This window comes from Cnephaeus nilssonii, assembly GCF_951640355.1.
Source record: "Cnephaeus nilssonii genome assembly, chromosome: 15".
In the NCBI taxonomy this organism is placed as follows: Eukaryota; Metazoa; Chordata; class Mammalia; order Chiroptera; family Vespertilionidae; genus Cnephaeus; species Cnephaeus nilssonii.
This window is the reverse complement of record NC_137086.1, coordinates 60,134,882-60,150,787: the sequence shown is the minus strand read 5'-3', so window position 1 is coordinate 60,150,787 and position 15,906 is coordinate 60,134,882. Positions and strand designations below refer to the sequence as shown.

The 15,906-nt window shown below is 54.5% G+C and overlaps 1 protein-coding gene across 2 annotated transcripts in view; it reads left to right on the top strand.

Annotated features, from left to right (window-relative positions):
* Nucleotides 1–15,906, top strand: part of KCNIP3 (potassium voltage-gated channel interacting protein 3) — a gene marked incomplete at both ends in the record, with an annotated part of 61,153 nt that overhangs the window by 29,229 nt on the left and 16,018 nt on the right. The window contains one exon of one of the 2 annotated variants that reach the window (XM_079792472.1): nt 12,155–12,257. The exons of the other annotated variant lie outside the window; for it this stretch is intronic. Coding sequence (XP_079648598.1) covers nt 12,155–12,257 — 103 coding nt within the window. Of the gene's footprint in view, nt 1–12,154; nt 12,258–15,906 lie in introns of those variants that run through there. 2 annotated transcript variants of the gene reach the window in all.

Genomic DNA, 15,906 nt, shown 5'->3' with positions numbered 1-15,906 from the left:
TAGGAGAGTACACGTGTTAGGAGAGTACTCGTGTTAGGAGAGTACACATGTTAGGAGAGTACACATGTTAGGAGAGTACACGTGTTAGGAGAGTGCTCGTGTTAGGAGATTACATGTGTTAGGAGAGTACACGTGTTAGGAGAGTACTCGTGTTAGGAGAGTACTTGTGTTAGGAGAGTACACATGTTAGGAGAGTACACATGTTAGGAGAGTACACGTGTTAGGAGAGTACACGTGTTAGGAGAGTACTCGTGTTAGGAGATTACAAGTGTAAGGAAAGTACGCATGTTAGGAGAGTACATGTGTTAGGAATGTACTTGTGTTAGGAGAGTACTCATGTTAGGAGAGTTCACATGTTAGGAGAGTACACGTGTTAGGAGAGTACTCGTGTTAGGAGAGTACTCGTGTTAGGAGAGTTCACATGTTAGGAGAGTACTCGTGTTAGGAGATTACATATGTTAGGAGAGTGCACGTGCTAGGAGAGTACTCGTGTTAGGAGATTACATATGTTAGGAGATTGGGCCAATGCTGCGCCATGCACATCTGCTTCCAGCTCTCCCTGGAGGACAGAAAAAACAACCAGAAGAAATGAAGAAGCAGTGCCCACAGCGGGCCAGAAGTTATTAAGAACCCCCAGAAGGGTCTCACACCAAAGGAGGAAGCTTGCACAAGTGCTGAGTGGGAAGCTTTCAGATTCGGGAGGGAGTGAACAGAGCAGGTAGGGTGCTGAAGTAGGGGTCCCTGGCGAGAGGTTGCCCCACTGCCCATCTGTGCATGAAAGTGCTCGCTGCAGACCAGAGCTAACAGGGGCATGCAGACCTGAGCGGCATGGCAGTGCCCGGCTGACTGGCTATGCCCAAGAAGCACCGGGCACCTTGTCCCAGAGGAGAGCTGTGGGCATACCCCACACGTTGCACTGCCAATCCCTTCACAGCAAACATAGACATATGCCTGAGAGCCACCCGGCTGAGGTAACAACACCGAAGAAATGGCATGAAGGGTAAAGAGCAAATCAACACAGTTGCTAAGACAAGCAAAGGGGAAGTATAGGCTAGAATACATATAACTGTTATTCTCAGAGAGCCCGGAGGACATTATATGCAAAGACTCAACAACCTTGGATGTGAAGGCATAATTGCTGAAACGTAGAAAATGTCATCGATGGTGTGAACATCAGAACCATCCCCCTAGAAGACACATTAGTGAGCTTGCCTCTAGCCTAGAATTTCCATCAAGTTGTAGAAACGAAAAGATAAAGAGATGAAAATGTAAAAAAGAATTAAGGGTCGTGGAGGAGAGTTTCAGCTTTGATCTAAAAGCAGCTCCGGAAAGCAGGCACGAAGAAGGCAGAGCGTAGGACACGTTCGTTAAGAGGAAAAGTGTGTCTTGTCATTGAGCCTTCCCAGCGATGCAGTGAGGGAGCCGCACTTGATACCCAAGAAACCCAGATGAAGCGAATGGGCCTTGCCCAGGCCCACAGCCAGGAGGAGGGTCTGCTGAGGGGCTGCCCGACTGCGAGCTGGGGTCACGGAACTAAGACAAGCTGCGCAGTCCCTGAGCTTTCTGCTCACGTGGTGGATGGATGTTAACATGCGTCTATGGGAGGGATTCTGTGGGGGAACGCCTGTGAGAGGCACCGGTCGGGTGCGGCTCAGCAAATTCGTGCACTGGGCACATTTTGAGGACAGGGTGCTGGGTAAGAGCCTGCTGGCTTAGGGATCGGTCAGACCTGGGTCCTCAACCCCCATCTGCCTCTTTCTTTTTGTGACATTTGGGAAGGCTTTCTGTTCCTCTGGGTCTTGTCCTCATCTGCTCAGTAGGAATCCTAACGACACCCCTGGCTGCTTCCCAGTTTCAGGGACTCAAGGAGGTGATAGACATGGAACTGAGAGTATGAACCTTGTGGGGGTTCTGTCACCAGGTCCCCTTCTCCTTGCTGCTTCTCGCTCTGTTAAGTGGGCAGCTGTACACTTAACTTTTCATACACGACTTAGAAAGGTGGGCTGCGCACTCTGCTCTTCCAGGAGACGTGTGATGAGAAGAGACCAGAGTGCTCACTTCAGGGGAGTCCTGGGCAGCACCGTCTACCTGTCCTGCGCCCTGGACCCTTGCGTACAGCACAGGGCAGCCCCACCCTCCTGCTGCTGGGTTGGGATGGGGCTGTGGGTGTTCCTCCCTCCCTTTCAAGCCATTGCCAGGCTTTAGATGTTCCGGTCCAGGCCAAGGGAGGGCTGAGGAAGGAGTCTTGGCCAAGGCATTGAGCAGCTGGGCTCTTGTCCTCACTGTGCCACTGTGTGACTTCACAGCCCCATCATCTGTGAAGTGGCAGGTGGCAGGAAGGCAGCCTCTCCCACCCTCTAATGTGGCTGTGCTGCGGCCAGGGCAGTCCTTTCCAAGGGAAGGGAAGGGAAGGAAAGGGAAGGGAAGGGAAGGAAAGGAAGGGAAGGAAAAGGATGAGAAGGGAAGAGGAGGGTAGGGAAGGGAAAGGAAGGGAAGAGAAGGGGAGGGGAGGGGAGGGGAGGGAAGGGAAAAGAAGGGAAGGGAAGGGAAGGGAAGGGAAGGGAAGGGAAGGGAAGGGGAGGAAAAGGATGAGAAGGGAAGAGGAGGGTAGGGAAGGGAAAGGGAAGGGAAGGGGAGGGGAGGAAAGAGAAGGGGAGGGGAAGGAAGGGAAGGGAAGAGAAAGGGAAGGGAGGGAAGGGAAGGGAAGGGAATGAGAGGAAAGGGAAGGGAAGGGGAAGGGAGGGAAGGGAAGGGAAGGGAAGGGAAGGGAAGGGAAGGGAAAGGAAGGGAAGGGAAGGGAAGGGAATGAGAGGAAAGGGAAGGGAAGGGGAAGGGAGGGAAGGGAAGGGAAGGGAAGGGAAGGGAAGGGAAGGGAAGGGAAAGGAAGGGAAGGGAAGGGAAGGGAATGAGAGGAAAGGGAAGGGAAGGGGAAGGGAGGGAAGGGAAGGGAAGGGAAGGGAAGGGAAGGGAAGGGAAGGGAAGGGGAGGGGAGGGGAGGGGAGGGGAGGGGAGGGGAGGGGAGGGGAGGGAAGGGAAGGGAAGGGGAGGGGAGGGGAGGGGAGGGGAGGGGAAGGGAGGGAAGGGAAGGGAAGGGAAGGGAAGGGAAGGGAAGGGAAGGGAAGGGAAGGGAAGGGAAGGGAAGGGAAGGGAAGGGAAGGGAAGGGAAGGGAAAGGGAAGGGAATCTCCATTGCCCTTGAAATAAAGTCTGAACTCTCAGCTTGAACTCTGGCCCTGCCTGGCCCTGTCCTCCCCCCCTCCCTCCCCCCAGCTCTTCCTGGTCCATTATGCTGGCTCACATTCAGTCCCTGCCCCAGCCCAGCTCTGCTCATGCCATGTCATTCTTTGCCATCTTGGAGCTACCGAGCCTGGTCCATCTGCCCCAGATCCTCCTCACACCTCCTCTGCCTTCAGACCAGGGCCATGAGTCTGGAGTGGGAGCTCCTCTGAAGGTGTCTCCGGCCGCAGTCTTTGCTCTGCCCTGTCCCAGCTCTTTCATGGTCTGTCTCTCTCTCTAGAGTGCAAGCTCCTTGAGCCAGCGCCTCGGCTGCCACTTGAGTGCTGTGTCTGCGGCACAGAGCAGACACTCAGCAGAAGGTGTCAGCGCAGTAACGCAGGAATGCCCTTGGCCTCCTCTGACTCTGAGTCTTACACCCCTCCTCATGGAAGGAAGATTCAAAGACCTTGTTTCCTCCTCTGGGCCCCGCCCCCTCTGTGAAGGCCTCACAAGTACCCGCCCTAGCAGCAGGGATGCTGGGCATTTCCAAGGAGTTTTCAGCATAGATGCTCAGATTAGAGTCCCAGCGCTTCCGGAAAGTGGTATGTGGGGCAAGTCCTGTGGTCCCTGTTCTTCGCAGCTGTGAATGGGGATGTTGATGGGGCTGTTGTGAGGATCAAATGATATTATGCATGTGAGTGCCTAGGAGAGTGGCTGGCATCTAGAAAGCACTCGATAAATAGAGCTGCTACTATTACTATTATTATTAGCCAGTTCTCTCGCTTTTCTGAGCTCAGGGAGAAGGATGAACTGGCAAAGCCCCCAGCCTGTGGGCAGCCAAGGTGGGATTCAGATCCAGGACTTCCAGCTTCCAAGCCAGGACTCTGCTTCTCCCTCTGCTTTCCATCTCCCATCCCCAGGCTTTGATTCCCAAGTCACTAACCTGCCTCCAGCTGACGCAGGGCATCTGTAATAAACACCCCCCTCCCCCAGTGCCTGAGGCCACCGCAGAGGCTGAGATACTGGCACCAACTGTCCAGGATGGAAATTCCCCAAGACACCCGGGGGCCCTCAGCTCAAGTTCAAACAAAGAAATGTTTATGTCCAGACCAACAGCAAGAAAGGGACTTGGGAGCACTTAGCGTCAGTGTCATAAAACATGAGGATTGATAACCCTGTGTGACTGGGGCGACTGCCAGGGGAACCAGCAAACTCTAGGTGGCCAGTGATACTTCCTAGTATCTGTGCGCAGGGCCCAGCCAGGATTCAGCGGGGCATTAAGACACCAGGTAACATGTGCATGGAGCCCCCCAGTGTACAGAGCACACCCACAGGCATGGGTGCCCCTGATTCCCACAATACCACCACGAGGGGGCAGTCCAGGATGAAGGAATGTTCCCCACTTTTGAGATGAGGAAATTGAGGCAGAAGGAGGGGAGAAGCAATGTAGCTTAGGTCACACAGCCTTGGACATCCTGACTCATCATTACCCGGTCCTCTTGCAAACAGAGAGGTGGGAAAGCCCAGTTCTGGTCAAGAACATAAATTTATCCAAAGGGCCTCATGAACCAACATGGTGGACACTGTGCAAACGCTAGGCTCTGATGTGAAGTTGCTGAGAAGAGCCACAGTTGGCCTTATCCGGTCCTGCCAGGCTGGGGCTGGTTGGTTTCCCTGGGCTGGAGCTGAGTGAACCTAAGACAAGACCTAAGAAGAGGTGAAAAGTTCTACATGAGAGAGGGATTGGGAATCCTTGCATCACCTGTTCAATATCACTAGACTCTCGTAACCCCCTGGAACAATAAGATGGGGGTTCGGCTATGCCCTGTCTGGGGGTGGAGGCATGAAGACTGACCTTTTCTCCTGACCAAGGGGGAACCAAACAGGTGGCTGGGCAATCCAGAGAGTGTTCCCATAAGTTGGCAGTGACACCTGGAGACGCGTCCGCACGGCCAATAGCTCAGTCCTCTCATGGCTTCCAAGCCTTTCCAGGCGTGAGAACCATGTGAACGAGAACTCTTTAATTAAGGAGCATGAAGGTGCTTATCTTCCAGAGACCACTGGCCTTGGTTCTGGCTCATGATTTCTGTGATGGTGAAAGACTTTTCCAGAAGCTGTTTCTGACACGAGAGACTTCTCTCTTTAGTACTTCTTGAGGAATGTGTCTACAGATGACTGTTTTCTTAGTTTTTGCTTACTTGGAATGCCCTAATTTATACCTCACCAGGACCAACCGGGAAGTGGCACCAAGGGAATTGCAGGCCAATTTTCCTTATCTCATGGTATTGCCCAAGCCCTCCAATTCAACAGACCCCTGGGGGCCACACAGAACCCATTCACATATTCTCTGCTCTGGCCCAACTTCAGATGAAATGTGGGAGGGTTATGGATACAAGTAACAGAAAACCTCCATTCCTTTAGCTTCAATTATAAGGAAATGTACCATGTCACACCCAAGTCCAGCAGGAGGTGGCTCCAGGAGCAGTGAACTCTGACCAGCAGTATCATTAAGGACCTATGTTCTTGTATCTATACTGCCAGCAGCAACCTTATTCCCAGCCTGCTCCCCTCATGATCACAAGATCGATGCCTAGTGCCAGACATCACATCCCAACACGACAATGTCCCAGGAAAGAAAAAGGTCCTTCATGTATGTCTGGGATGCTTTCTCTCATCAGCTTGTCAGATCCCCATAGCTCACTGTGTGACAGGCAGGTAATGCCACCAAGTGACCCCATTTTTGCAAGAAGGAAAGGAAGGCTTGGAGAGATGGTGTGCCCTGGCCAACTCTGCCAACAGGTTAGCGTTGGACTAGGGACTCCGCCCTGGTTCTCCTGGACACCAGTCCAGAAGTCTTGTTGGTGACATCAGTATAGCCTCTGCTGAGATAATTTGGGATAAGTCATCATCAGACATCCCATTAATTATTTCTTTTTAAATATTTATACAAGGCAGGTAATGCCAGTACCTTGGGGAAGCTTACAATCTAGTGGGAGAACAGAAACAAATAAATGAACACACAAGTAAATATCTAAGTTCACATTGTGAAAACTGCCAAGAGGGAAAGGGGTGGGGCCATGATAGAGAGTAACTAGAAGGAGGAGGTCAGGGAAGACACCACTTGCAGAAGTAACATTAGCTGAAACCCAATGGATGAGTTGGGTGCAAAGGAGGAGGAAACCTGGCTGGTGCTGCTCAGTGGTTGAGCATCGACCCATGAATCAGGAGGTCACAATTCGATTCCTGGTCAGGGCACATGCCCAGGTTTCAGGCTCAATCCCCAGTGGGGAACATGCAGATGGCAGCTGATGAATGATTCAGAGGAGGAGAAGGGAGAGCATACAGGCTCAGGGAAGAATGTGCACAGAGATCTGGAAGTGAGAGTCCTGGGCTCACTCAGGTGGTTGCAAATGTGGCTGGGTTCATGTGATCCAGGGAGAGAGATTGGAGGGGCCAGACCACATGGGTCTGGAAGATAAGGCTGCTGTTGAATTAAAATCATAGGCTCTGGAGCTGGACTTCTTGGATTCAAATTCTAAAGCTGTGGTTTAACAGCACTGTGCCCTTCAGCAAACCATCAACCACGTGGTGCTTCCATTTCTTCCTCTTATCAAGTCTCTACCTTATCTGGAGCTGTGAGAAATGGAGGACCCCCCCTCCCCCCCTTGAATGCAAGGAACAGCAATCCAACTCACTGGCTTGAGAAAAAATAGGGGGATTTATTAGCTCATATAATTTAAAAAATAGAGGTTATTTATTTATTGTTAATCTTCACCTGAGGATATTTTTTCCATTGATTTTCAGAGAGACTGGGAGGAATGATGATGATGGTGATGAGAGAGAGAGAGAGAGAGAGAGAGAGAGAGAGAGAGAGAGAGAGAAACACATTGATTGGTTGCCTCCTGCACGAACCCTGACCAGGGCCAGGGATCGAACTTGCAACCCAGGTGCATGTCCTTAACCAGTAATTGAACACACAACCCTTCGATCTGTGAGCTGGCACTCTATGCCCTGAGCCACACTGGCCAGGGCTAAAATATATAGGTTTATATGTGTCATCAGGCTTGGCTGGATCCAGGCACGTAGCACTCTCTCTCCACTGTTGGCTCTGCTTTCCAGTGAGGTGACTACACTCTCAGGCTCACTGTCACAGGTGGCAGGGTGGCCACTTAGCTACCATATGAAAGAGATCACCTCTCTCCTGCTTGTCATGGAGGTCTCTCATTGTCTTAGTTCCCTTCTGGTGCCCAGCCCTGAGCCAGTCACCATGGCAGTGGAGAAGGGGAGTGGAGTAGGAAAAGAGGAATTGATGCTGAGCAGCCAGTTAGATCCCCAAAGGTCCAAGATCACTGGCCTGAGGTTGGTAGGGTGTTCTAAAAAATAATTGAGGTGCTGTTCCAAATCGGGAAGAGGCAGGCAGAGCAGGCAGCCACAGGCAGTGTTGAGTCAGAGAGATACTGGATGTTTTACACAGGGAGGGATAGACAGGGTCTGATGACCCTGAGATGACCACTCTGGCTGCTGAATGGACAAGATGCAGGGAGGGCAGAGTAGAGGTGGGGAGAGGCATTGGGGATCAATGTCACAGTCTGGGAGAGAGGTGTGTTGTCATGGCCAGGCTAGTGGCAGTGGAGCAGAGATGGTTGAGAAAAAAGCACAGAGCCAGAGCTTGGTGACAGACTGGGCAGGGGTGGGGACAAGTGGATTGCAGGCCAAGAGCCAGGATTTGTCCCGAGCAGCTGAGACAGGGGCTTCAGGGAGGGGAAGGTTGTGGGAGAGTTGATTTGGGGGGAAGAGTGAGAGTTCATCTTTAGATGCCTTGCATTTGAGCAGCCCTGAAAAATCCATGGGCAGGAGTCCAGGAGGCATGTTTTGGGGCATACTTGTCTGGTTCTTATGAAATACTAGTGGCCCAGTGCAGGAATTCATGCACATTGAAAGGAAATTAATTAGAAGAAATATTTTAATTTCACTATTCGCCCTTTCTCTATAATAGAAGTGTCAACTAAATTCACGACCAACAATGACAGATCAAAATACAGGCATGCAATTGGCACCAGTGAGAGCTTTATATGTATTGTGCATGCGTGAGTCAACATATATATATATATATATATATATATATATATATATATATATATAATAAACTTGCTTAATTAGACCTGCTTTCTGATGTAGCTAAACTTTTTCCAGCCCAGTGAAGCACCCCAACTTCTCTTTCAGGTAATTGTCAGCAAAACAGCAGTAAATATCAACATGAAGCAGATTATTATTGTAGATCATGCAGGGAGACCAAAGGGTAAAATATTTCACTGCAGCAGTGTTTGACTATATTCTGCGCAGTGAGAAAACCTGAAGTCATTTTCAAAGAAGTATTTTTTACTTCTTTTCAGTCGGGTCAAGTTTCTAAGCTTTCTAAATCTCTGTTTTCTGGCTAATGAAAAGAAAATAGGATTCCACCTAGTCTCCTATCTACCTACTCCAGGACTTCTGTGAGGATCAAATGAGATGAGGCACGGGAAAATGCTTCACAGACATTTGGTTAAAATGTGAAATGTTTGTACCTGGCAATAAAGCAAGTCATGTTCCTGGGCTGAAGAAACTGCAAGGAGGCTAGTTGTCACCAGGGAGAGGAAGCCAGGCATTGTTATTACCCGGACGGACGCTTAACATATTAGCCTTTTATATTTATAGATAAGAAGGATAAATAAATTGAATAATGGCTGTTCTGTCCAGTAGAATGCACAGGAACCAAGGGAAGCCTTTGCTTCAGGAACAACTTACTGAGCTGTTTGCAGGGAATGTGTTTCTGGATCAATATCTGCCTGGTCTAGTCCCTCCCTTAGAGTGAAAACCTCCTAGGGAGCTAGGTGGTCAGGACCAGTAGGGTGGGGGCATGCAATGAATCTTAGTCCAATGGATGGGTCCCACTCCCCAGGAGCTGATGTGCAGCTGTGGTTAGACATGAGGAGTGTGGGTGACATGGAAGACATCTGGGCAGACAGCCGAAACTCAATGCAGAATGACATGGCCAGGCAGCAGAGGCCTTGGGGGCTCTGAGGAGAAGGGGGTTAATGCAGGGCTGATGTGATCTGGGGTGGTTTCCTGGTGACAGAACTGGAGTGGCATCATCAGTGTGCCAGACAAAAGGAAGACCATGAGCTCAGGCAGGGTTGCAAGCCTAGGTGTGGAGTGTGCCCTATCCTGTCCATAGCCGTTGAGTCTCTAAGAACTTTCTAAGTTAGATCAAGACACGAGGGCCTCTCTGGGCTTCCCAGACATCCTGAGATCTTCAAGTGCGGGCTCGCCCCGGCTTTCCCACTCAGCTGAGGAAGAGTGAGCTGCTCCCTACTCAGGGGCCTTCACCTTTCCCTACCTCTGTGGCAGCCCTCAGCACCCTGACCCGCAGGGATTTCTCTGTGCCCCTCCCCTTAGTCCCGTCCTTCCCCAAGGCAGGGAACTGGCCAGGAGCACTGTCATATCCTCTGCCACAGGAGCCCTGGGGGATTTGGGGAGGAATGAATGCATGCCAGGGCAAATGGTCCCTGGTAGGGGAGCTAGAGGTGGCTGGGGAAGCCCTGGCTGGACACTTCATGCATGTGGGGTGCACCTATGGGCCTTCGGGGCTTGTCTGTGTCTGCCCCCTTCTCCAGATCTAGGGAAGAAGCCAGTGTGACAGGGCCACCAGCCCAGCCTCAGTGGACCTGGACTGGCCTCAGAGCTGGCAGGCCCCAAGCTAGTGCGTGAGCAGGGAGTCAGCTTCCATCCATTAGGCCCGCAGCCCGGCAGCCGATGCTGAGCGGACGTTCTGCTCTTGGCCCTGCTGTCTACTTAGGCATCGTTAATATTTTACGCTGCAGAGCCAGGGGATCAATGTCTTGTTTATAGCTCAGTGTTTATGGGCAGCCATTGAAGCTTTCACAGGGAAGATGTACAGGAGCACCAGGGGAAACCGAGGCAGGAGAGCAGGGCTGGGGAAGCCCCAAGAGGACCCCAAGATGGCGTCCTTTGCTTGCTTGGTTCTCTGTCCTCCCACCACTCTCACAGCTGGCACCCTGGACACACCCAGCTTCAGAACACACCTTAAAGGGCCATGCCGGCCCCTTCGGCCCCACCCAAGGAGGCTCTCACTTCTGGAGACTTTCACACACTCTAGTAACTTGCCTGGTCCCGCAGAGCTGCCATCTCTGCACCTTAGCCTCCCTGCTTACTCTGCCTTTGGCCATTGGAGACTCATTGCATCCCACTGAAATGGAATTGAAAACTGTGTTCACGGTGCTTTAAAAATGTCTCCAACGACTCAGACTTTTAACCAGTGTTAAATCGTGAGGTTGAACTGCGCGGCCCAAAGTGAGGCTCCATGCAGCCTCCTCCCCTTCCGTTTCCACAGAAGCAGGCTGCACCTGTGTCCTCACCCTAACCCACCCTCTGGGTCCCGCTTTCCTCCTCTGCACAACAGGGGAAAAGAAATGCCTCCTGGGGGAGCCCTCAGGGTGACAGGTAACTCTAAAGACTTGGCTCCTGTCGCTAGCTCCAGGGGGCCCTCCGCGCACAGCTGCACTTTCCCACCCTGCGACCGAGCTCTGTGCTGGGACACAAGTACCCGCTCAGGATTTGTGATGGTTGCATGAATGTGTTGCAGAGGTTCCATGGTGGGAGTTGCGATTGTTCAGGTGCCAGGTGCAAACAGGGTTCACGCTCACGGGCGTGGACCGGGTCCGGGTTTCCCTCCACTAGGGCACCGGGAGGACAGAACTTGTCCGCAGCGCCACGCGCGCCTCGGTCCCTAAGCCAGGATGGTGCGCAGCGCCCACTGGAGGAGCAGAGAGTAGCGGCTCCAGCCCCCTGAGTCCTGGAGTGTGGGCACTCCGGGGATCCCGGTTTCCGCCCTGCCACGCCCCTCCTCTCCCCTCCTTTTCTCCTTCCTTTCGGCCAGAGTTTCTTTCCCACCCAGTGCCCTGGGCCGGAAAAAGGCAATCCACAAACTAATTGCACTCACTTGCCCGGCCCGTGCGGAGCGCTAGGCATGCACTTAGCTCTTTCCCACAGTTGGAAAGGCAGGCAACAGGCCCGCCTGGAGGAGGCTGAGGCTCCGCAGCTAAGGCAGGACTTGAACTCAGCTTCGCGGACTCTGGTGCCAAAAGTCCACACGACCTCTTAAAGCCTCGAGCGCACCCGGGTTTCCAGAACTGAAGAACTTTGGAGACCGGGGTCAAGTTTAATCTCCGGCTGAGGGCTGGACTATGGAAAACACCGGGCCAGTGGGCTCCTGGATCCTTCGAAGGCCAACTCTGAGCGGCGGCGGCCAGCCTGCACACCCTCATCCCGGAGAGGGAAGCCTCGACTCCAGGGAGCGATGCTGCGCTCTCTTCTTCTCAGTCCCCTCCCTGCACGGGAGGGGGAATCACCCAGCCCGCGGCCTCCCGGGGCTGGCGGGGAAGCGGTGGCCGGGAGCCAGGCTCTGTCCGGGGCTGAACCTCTCGGGGCGGGGCCGCCTCCCCCCGCCCTTCCCGGCCCGCGGTGGGGGGGCCTTAGGGGACGCCTCCAGGGTGGTCGCCACGCCTAGGCCAATGAGCGTGCGGGGAGCCGCGATGGAGGCTGGGTGCCCAGGAGGGCCCGGGACCCTCGCATACCTGCTACCGCCCGGCTGGAGAGGGGGCGAGAGGCGCGGCGCCTGTGCGGGGCATGGAGGCGCCTCTGGCCCGCGCCACCGCCGCGCCTCAAAGTTTGCCGACTGACTCAGAAAGTTGCGCCCCGGATCGGCCGCCGCGCTGCGTCGCATCTCCGGGCCGGCCCCAGCTCGCCGCCGCCGCCCTGTGCGGGGCCCCGGCCCCGCAGACACCCGCAGCCCCGCCTGCTGGGGGCATGTGAGCCGCAGCCTCCCCCAGAGCCGGCGGGCTACACCGGCCCGGCGCCTCGGAGGCAGCGCGCGGGCCGCCATGGGCATCCAGGGCATGGAGCTGTGCGCCATGGCTGTGGTGGTGCTGCTGTTCATCGCCGTGCTCAAGCAGTTCGGCATCCTGGAGCCCATTTCCATGGAAGGTACCGTGTGGTCCCGGCCCCGCTGCCCTCGGCCAGGGCCGGCGTCCGTGGGGAGGGAGCCGCACGCGCTCCGGTTGGGCGCGCCTAGCTCCGCCGCCCGGGCCGCCTCCCGGCTCCGGAGCGCTGGCCTGGGACTAAGGGGTCAGAGAGGTCTTGGGCCGGAGTGGCCTCCGAGGGAATGGAGCCGCGGTGCTTAAGGTGGGTGTGAGCGAGATGCCAGGTGGCACGGTGAGCCGCAGCCCTGGCCGTCTCAGGCCTCCCGGTCTGAGTCGTCCGCGGAGAGCATAGCGGCTTAGGCCGCCGGTGGCCGGAGGTGCAGCAGGGTGAAGACTGGAAGACCCTCCGCCCAGGGTGCTGGGCGGCGAGTAACATAAGGTCTCTGCTGTGCCTTCGGGCTGTCCCTTTCGCCCCCATCCAACATCAGGCAAAGCTCAGGCCCACGGGATCAGTAACCAAATCCTCAGGCGCCACATTTCTGTCCCAATAAAATATTAACGGAGGAGACAAACCTACTCTTAAATCAGACACTGCCGGCTCCCCAAGAAAGACCCCTGGCAGACGCCTGCTTCCCAACCCTTGGTGCCTCCCTAACTACAGGCAGGTTGGGGGAGGAGCCCCTGCAGGGCACACCCATTCTGAAGGGGACCTTGACTCAACAGGGCTGTAACCTGTCTTCCTGCAGTACCAAGGAGGCAGTTGTACCCCTGGACTTCCGGGAAGGGGCCAGCTGGTCCTGTTCATGTCACCTGTGTTCCCCTGCTGTCCTCTCAGAAGAGGATGGACATCCACCTGCCTCAGCGCTCTGCTGACCTTGCCAGGGTCCAGCTCCTGGGACTGAAACCCAGAGGCCCCGGGAGGGGAGGGAGGGAACCTGGCCCTGTCTCTGAACTGCCTGCAGCCCCTTGGGGATGCACCCCAACCCCTGCAAAGGGCTGCTGAGGGCAAAAGGGCACAGGGCCAGGAAGCCAGGCTTGACCTCCATTCTGCCTTCTTTACCTGAAGTTCATGCCATGTGCCCTTCAAAACCCATCCCGCTCCATCACAGCTTTTCTAGGTGAGTTCGGGAGGCCCAGAGAGAAGAAACTTGCTCGGTTGGTCCTGAGAGCTATCACCTTAAACTTCGCACCTGGAGAGGAAACTTGTCCAAGCCAGGTCTGCACTTGGCTGGATGCTGACCCTGGCAGGGGTAGTCTGCCATGGGGAGCCTAGTGGGCGATGCAGGCACTGGGGCTGAGGTGGGGGGCTGAGCACTCCACACTGCTGTGGAACCCCGCTTCTTGCCAGGCACTAGCCTATCCTCTATTCTCTATCCTTTCCCAAAGGATTGTGTGGTAGGTGTGGGGGAGTCTCACCTCCCTCACCGGGTGGACCACGAAGGCTGTGCTCCCAGGGGCTGCTCTGGCAGATGGGCGGCCGTAGGACAGTCGGGGATGTGGGTGAAGGTGCTATGGGGCATCTTGCTCACAGGTCTGGGGTGGACTGAAGTCAGCCGTTGTGATTCCTAAGGAGAATGGATTTCTACACAAGGTGGAGAGTATGCACAAGACAACAGATGCTCTAGTCAATCCGCTAAAACACCCACCTCAGGCTCAAATGAGTTTCTCTTTCTGGTATATTTGCCCACTTGTTCCCCTGAAGTTCTGGAGTCTGGATGCTGTGGGAGGAGCACAGCACCTCGGAGTCAGCCAGGTCTGAGCCGGGAGTGATCACCCACACAAACTGGCCGTAAATCTCGCTTAACCTTTCTGAGCCTCAGTGTGACCCTCTATACAGTGGGGCCAGTAATAATTCCTGCCTATTTCGCTGTGGCTGACTGGTCAGTGGGGCTGTCGTGGCCCCAGAACTGTTCTTGGTGTGTGATAAATGCACACGCTTGGTGAACTATTGCTGCCGTCAATAAGGTGTAATTCAGTGATGAGTTGTACTAACAGAAGTGATTCACTGCTGAAAACATCCTCTCACTCAGACAGGCCCCTGCCTGCATCACAGGGAGAGGGTTGTACGTTTCCGATGCTCCTTGTTGATGGGGAGTGGGGCCTGGTAAGTGCCTGGAAGGGCCATTGGCCAGGCAGTGTCTAAGGGACTGTCAGATGGGCTGTGAGGAGCCCTAGTCCTTGGGCTCCAGCCTGGATGTGGGCTGGCATGAAGGGAAGGGAGCTGGTGCCCAAGTTCTCTCCAAGCCTATGTGCGCATGTGCGCGTACACACACACACACACACACACACACACACACACACACACACACAGTGGGATGTGTCTCTTGTCCTCTCTGAGCCTCCGTAGTGCTCATCTGAAAGAGACCAGAGTTATGAGGCCCCTGGGGATTGTTAGGAACTAATGGATCCGGGTTGTAAGGATGCAGGTTTCTAGAAATAGATGCAGAAGTCGAAAGGCCGTCCTCTCTCTGCCCTGGTCTCCTGTCAGTCTCTGTCTCTGGTGACCCTGTCAGGGGGAGTTCCAGGCTGGCGTGGTCACCAGCTTACTGGGTGACTTTGGGGTACTGTAATTTCCACATCTGTGGGATGAGGATAGTAATAGACTACTTCCCCCACCCACTTCAAAGAGGTGGGGTGAACAACCGCACTTGGCAAAATTAAAAGCGGAACTCAGCTCTAAGACACTACGAGGGCTGGGGCGCACCTAGGCTGACCAGCCTTGTTCTCAAGACCAACAGAGCCCTAACTCCAGACCTTTGTGTCCTCACCTGGAGCCCAAGGCTTGACTCTGGCTGCTTCTTATCTCAGTTCAGGTTTGCTAAGTTCTAGACTAATAGCTCTCGGCTGAGGGCATTTGCCCCTCAGTGGACATTTGGTAATGTCTGGAGGCTCATTTGTGAGGCCGGAGTGTAGATGGGTGAAGAGAAAAGAGGAGGGAAGGGGAGCGTGGGGCATGCCCATAACAGACGGGTGCATGGCCTGGTCCACCACCACTGTTCCTCCAGCGCAGCCCCACCCCTCCATAGCTGCCTTCTCCCCACAGCACCCATGGGGGCCTGGCCTTGCCACGGTGACCTGGAGCCTGGAAGATCTGTGGCTACTCTTGGCTTGGGCCACTGTATTCTACCCACCCCCTCCTGGCTTACCTCCCCCCAGCACCCTCTCCTACCAATGTTGGATTTGCTCGGGGCGTCCTGGGCTCTCTTGTCCCTGGCAGGGGCCGCCGCTCTTGGTACACTGCAAGTCCATCTGTGTACTTCGATCCCCGATAGAGTTTTCAGATTTGGGGTGCTGATGACAACAGCTAGCCAGCATCTAGTGTGTGCTCTCTCAGGCACTCTGTACATATCAGCATTCTGTCCTCATTTTAGGCTCATTTTACAGATGAGGAGACTGAGGCTCAGGGAGAGGAACTGACTTGCCAAGGATAGCCAACCAGAAAGTGGCAGAGCCAGGACCTTTCTGAAGTTCGGCACACTGCGTGCACGTGTCGGATTCTGCAAGGCTGCGGGGGCTGGGTGTGCCCCAGCCTCTTACAGCACAGGTGTCAGGAGCTCAAAGTGGAAGCAGCTGTCTGGGTCCAAATTGAAAGTGTAAAGAGTCCCGCTCACAAGCCTTGTGAGGACCAACTGTGTGAATGTGAGCAAAGCTCAGGAAGCAGAGCGCGGCACAGAGGGAGCACATTGTAAGTGTCAGCTCCCATCGCCTCTGGC